The sequence below is a fragment of the Acanthisitta chloris genome, unplaced genomic scaffold (genome assembly GCF_000695815.1).
Source record: "Acanthisitta chloris isolate BGI_N310 unplaced genomic scaffold, ASM69581v1 scaffold19765, whole genome shotgun sequence".
Classification (NCBI taxonomy): Eukaryota; Metazoa; Chordata; class Aves; order Passeriformes; family Acanthisittidae; genus Acanthisitta; species Acanthisitta chloris.
The window spans coordinates 1-2,688 of record NW_008675558.1 but is presented as its reverse complement, the minus strand read 5'-3'; the positions used below and the strand labels follow the sequence as shown (position 1 = coordinate 2,688).

At 57.7% G+C, this 2,688-nt stretch overlaps 1 protein-coding gene across 1 annotated transcript; it reads right to left on the bottom strand.

The window, feature by feature from the left end:
* Nucleotides 1–164: 164 nt before the first annotated feature.
* PPOX (protoporphyrinogen oxidase) lies at nucleotides 165–2,304 on the bottom strand (the record flags this gene model as incomplete). The annotated part of the gene is made up of 6 exons (XM_009075815.1): nucleotides 165–301; nucleotides 393–435; nucleotides 1,640–1,789; nucleotides 1,851–1,964; nucleotides 2,039–2,157; nucleotides 2,244–2,304. Coding segments are annotated over 6 exons (624 nt in total), but the record flags the coding sequence as incomplete, so codon positions are not given.
* Between the last annotated feature and the right edge of the window lie 384 nt (nucleotides 2,305–2,688).

Sequence of the window (2,688 nt, the reverse complement as noted above, 5' to 3'; positions counted from 1 at the left end):
GGGGTCCCCAAGATGGGCGCGTGGGTATTTATTGTATTTATGAGCAGCTCCCTGGACCTTTCTAATGGTTTTTTCAATATAAAAAAATCACTTTGTCCTACAGCCACAGGATTTGGGGGAGGGCACAGGAGCCATGGGGACCCCCCTGGGGGGGGGGTTGGGGTTCAGGGGGGTGACCCCAAGAGTTGCCCCACGGCTGCCTTGGCACTGGCGATGCAATCGTTGACGGAGACACCGTTGTAGGATGCCCCAATCAGGCTCAGAGGCAGCTCCTTCTCCTTCAGGAACTGGTTGATCCGTTCTGGGGGGGACAGGGATGGGATGTGGGGGGTAAGGGACCCCCAAAAGTCTGGGGAACCCCCACGGGGTACCCCCCAGAGTGCCCCTCTTACCTATGCGCTGCCAGTGGCCCAGGGTGTACTGGGGGATGCAGTTCTGGGGGAGGAAAGGAGGGCACAGGTGAGTCCTGGGGGGTCCCTGGCAAGTCTCTATCCCAGCCCATTGACCATGTCCAACCCATTGATCAGGCCCAGGTCAACCCATTGATCCAGTTCAACCCATTGACCAAGTCCAGGTCAACCCATTGATCCAGTTCAACCCATTGATCAAGCTCAACTCATTGACCAAATTCAGGTTAACCTATTGACTTAAGTTCAACTCATTGACCAAGTTCAACCCATTGACCAAGTCCAACCCATTGACCAGGCCCAGGTCAACCTATTGATCCAGTTCAACCCATTGACCAAGTCCAACCCATTGACCAGGCCCAGGTCAACCTATTGATCCAGTTCAACCCATTGACCAAGTCCAACCCATTGACCAGGCCCAGGTCAACCTATTGATCCAGTTCAACCCATTGACCAAGTCCAACCCATTGACCAGGCCCAGGTCAACCTATTGATCCAGTTCAACCCATTGACCAAGTCCAACCCATTGACCAGGCCCAGGTCAACCTATTGATCCAGTTCAACCCATTGACCAAGTCCAACCCATTGACCAGGCCCAGGTCAACCTATTGATCCAGTTCAACCCATTGACCAAGTCCAACCCATTGACCAGGCCCAGGTCAACCTATTGATCCAGTTCAACCCATTGACCAAGTCCAACCCATTGACCAGGCCCAGGTCAACCTATTGATCCAGTTCAACCCATTGACCAAGTCCAACCCATTGACCAGGCCCAGGTCAACCTATTGATCCAGTTCAACCCATTGACCAAGTCCAACCCATTGACCAGGCCCAGGTCAACCTATTGATCCAGTTCAACCCATTGACCAAGTCCAACCCATTGACCAGGCCCAGGTCAACCTATTGATCCAGTTCAACCCATTGACCAAGTCCAACCCATTGACCAGGCCCAGGTCAACCTATTGATCCAGGTCAACCCATTGATCAAGTTCAACCCATTGATCAAGCTCAATTCATTGACCAAATTCAGGTCAACCCATTGATCAAGTTCAACTCACTGACCATGTCCAGGTCAACCTGTTGACCAAGTTCAACCATTGACCAAGTCTAGGTCAGCCCATTGATAAGTTCAGCTCATTGACCAAATTCGGGTTAACCTATTGACTAAGCTCAACAACCATTGACCAAATCCAGGTCAACCCACTGACACCCCCCCAAAAAGTGTCACCCACCTGCTGCACCCTGACCATGGAGCGGGTTGGGGTCCCCTCCAGGCCCAGCTGATCCCTCACGGCCTCCTGCGCTCGCCGCAGCAGCAGCTCGGGGGGCACTGCCACGGGGTCCCCGAAGCTCTGCCGGAACCAGGCGCCTCCCAACATCACCTGGGGGACACCATCAGCACCCCAAAATCGTCCCCGAGCTCCCCCTGTCCCTGTCACCCACCGTGAGCCTCACTGAGGGTGACCCCGAGCCGTTGTGCTCGGGGAATGCCACCGAGTCGTAGACGATGCCCAGGAGCGCGGGATCCTCCGAGGAGGGTACCAAGTGCCCAAAGCCCTGAGGAAAGGGCAGGGTGAGGTCACTCCTGGGATTTGGGGACACCCTTGGGGGTGGCAGGGGACACTTCTCACCGTGACAGGCAGCGTGACCCCCTCGTACTGCAGGTTGACCACGGCCACGGTGGCACTGGGGATGCGTCGGAGCTCCTGGGCCAGCGGCTCAGCCTCGGGTGGCAGTGCCTCTGCCAGGGCTGGGGGACAGTGAGGGGACATTAGGGGGACACTGGTGGCCTCCCCACCCCGGGGGGACACGGGGGTCCTGGTCCCACAGTCCTACCTGCAGCTGGGAGGGCACTGACCACATGGTCAGCGGTCACTGTGCCATCGGCCAAGGTGAGCTGTGGGGACAGAGGAGTGAGTGGGGGCACTGGGGAGGGGACTGGGAGCACTGGGAAGGGGACAAAGGGACATGGGGACACTGGGGAGGGGACTGAAAGCACTGGGAAGGGGACACACGGATGTGGAGGCATTAGGGAGGGGACTGGGAGCACTGGGAGGGGGATAAGGGGTCATGGGGTCACTGGGGAGGGGACTGGGAGCACTGGGAGGGGCACAAAGGGAACTGGAGGCAATGGGGAGGGGACTGGGAGCACTGGGAAGGGGACAAAGGGATCTGGGGGGAAGGGGACACACGGATGTGGAGGCATTAGGGAGGGGACTGGGAGCACTGGGAGGGGGATAAGGGGTCATGGGGTCACTGGGGAGGGGACTGGGAGCACTGG